The sequence below is a fragment of the Trichinella spiralis genome (genome assembly GCF_000181795.1).
Source record: "Trichinella spiralis strain ISS 195 chromosome Unknown Scfld4569, whole genome shotgun sequence".
NCBI classification, from domain to species: Eukaryota; Metazoa; Nematoda; class Enoplea; order Trichinellida; family Trichinellidae; genus Trichinella; species Trichinella spiralis.
The window spans coordinates 972-3,057 of record NW_003531508.1 but is presented as its reverse complement, the minus strand read 5'-3'; the positions used below and the strand labels follow the sequence as shown (position 1 = coordinate 3,057).

Genomic DNA, 2,086 nt, shown 5'->3' with positions numbered 1-2,086 from the left:
CAAGTTTGCTGAAAAGTAAAGCATGTTAAAGAAAATTGATATAAAACAACCATATTATAAAAAATCAATTGAAGACAAATAACAGTGCATCGTTGTTCCTTAATTACTAAGTATAAATATTTAGAAAAACTGCTTGCTAGACATACAACATTTGTCCTTCATGATGCAACCTTCAACAGTTATGCGCTGAAATTTCCAATTAAACATTCTTAGCATGTGATAAGCAACACCGCAGTGTGAACACTATCACTCATCAATAAAAAACAAAATTCTACTTACAAAATACTAAAACTTACCCACTCACATAATACTCTACAAAAATACTCACCAAACGCACTGATGGCAACACGCACTACCAGACTTGTATGATGTATCTGAAAACCAGTGCAAATCGACTATATTCACTATATATGCTACTATTACAATCATTATTTAATTATACCGTACTCCTGTGATAAGCGAAGCCACACAGATTTCTGGACCAATACTGGGTAACGGCATTAAGCCAACTTAAACTAACGCAGGAGTATGAACGTACATCTACTCGATGTTGATGATGTAATCCATTCCTATAATAGGCAAAATGTGTACTTTATTTTTGTGATGGCACATTTAGAACGCATTGAGGTAAAGGTGACATACCATGATGACAAGAGCAACAGGAATTCCAAAACGTTCAATTATGTTGACGTACACTATTTAATTCGATAACAAGAAGCATACAGGATCAGATATAAGTGGAATTAGAAGACATTCATTATAGTAACAGATTATAGATACTCAATTACTTACAGATTTTTGTACATCTTTTCAATCCATTGAGGGAAACCCGAACCACCATTAGAGAAAGATATTCAAGTTCATAGAAATGGTTCCACTGCCCTGACACAACCCGTTGCTATAACGAAGTGCATAAAATTCTTTCTTACTATGACGATGAAGAAAACCAGAAAGCGGAACTGTTGAGACACATGACTGATCACAGTAGAAACATGAACAGAGCAATAGTTAAACTAAAAAGTAGATACTAAATAACACAGCGAAATAAAACATTGGATTACAAAATGAATGAAATTCAAATATCATCGTGATGCACTGTTATTCGGCTTCAATCACTTTTTATAATATTGCTGTTTCTCATAAGTATCATTTCAACCGCTATCCTGAGTTCATATAAAGCGCACGCAACGTAAGAGATACATACAGAAATAAATAAAGTTGCATTATGTCCTTGATGATATACTAATGAAGACAATTCAAAAAAAATTAAGAAAGTTGAAATTATTTAATAAGTAGTGTAATGTAAACAGAATATTTTTTACCCACACTCTTTCCAGATATTGCGTTGTATTATCTTGTACATCTAAAAAGCAATATTTCTAATGTAAAATTCAAATTTCAAATTTACAAAAATCAATGGCAACGAATCTACAATAATACTTACATTACGTTGCACGAACAAATACAATAACAGACGTGCTGCTAATGGCGTTGCTAACTTACAATCTAAATATCTCGAAAATAATCATTTGGCGCAGCTGGTTGCTGGCCATCATTGAAATTTTACGGGAATAAACAAGATTGCAAATCAACAGCAGATGAAAATAATATTGATGCATACTGCAATCATGTTCTCATGATAGGATTTTTTATATTCATTGATATGAAAATAAAAGAATGTAAATTCTAAAAGTGAATTATATTAATGCAGTCATCCATAAATAAAAAACAGAAATAGATACTTCTTCGTCTTCAGCATCTGATGTACCTGAATGTTAGCAATAACAACAATAGAAAAGAAACCCGCCAGTTTCCATTCACCATATATGTAAAGTAACATGCATAGCATGCCACCACCAAAATACCAAAACCAACTTACCAGTTATTCATGGATGGTGTTGAAGAGCGGAATTATAGTTGACCACATGCTAGATTGATAGCATTGCAGTGAACTGCATAACCTAATAAAATCGATGTGCTTGGTCAATTGTATAATAAGTAAATTATGCAAATGACTATTTACTTTGCTTCACGAAGAGCAACCTAATTTTCCATCAGTAATAGCGCACTAAAATAAACAATATGA

General features: G+C 32.6%; 1 protein-coding gene across 1 annotated transcript; it reads right to left on the bottom strand.

Annotated features, from left to right (window-relative positions):
• Window positions 1-120: 120 nt before the first annotated feature.
• Tsp_13687 (hypothetical protein) lies at window positions 121-1,840 on the bottom strand. The gene is made up of 8 exons (XM_003367257.1): window positions 1,804-1,840; window positions 1,441-1,506; window positions 1,323-1,363; window positions 930-1,013; window positions 789-898; window positions 443-569; window positions 297-374; window positions 121-243 (listed from the first exon to the last, which is right to left on the bottom strand). The coding sequence occupies exons 1-8, from the start codon at window positions 1,838-1,840 to the stop codon at window positions 121-123; spliced, it is 666 nt and encodes a 221-aa protein (XP_003367305.1).
• Between the last annotated feature and the right edge of the window lie 246 nt (window positions 1,841-2,086).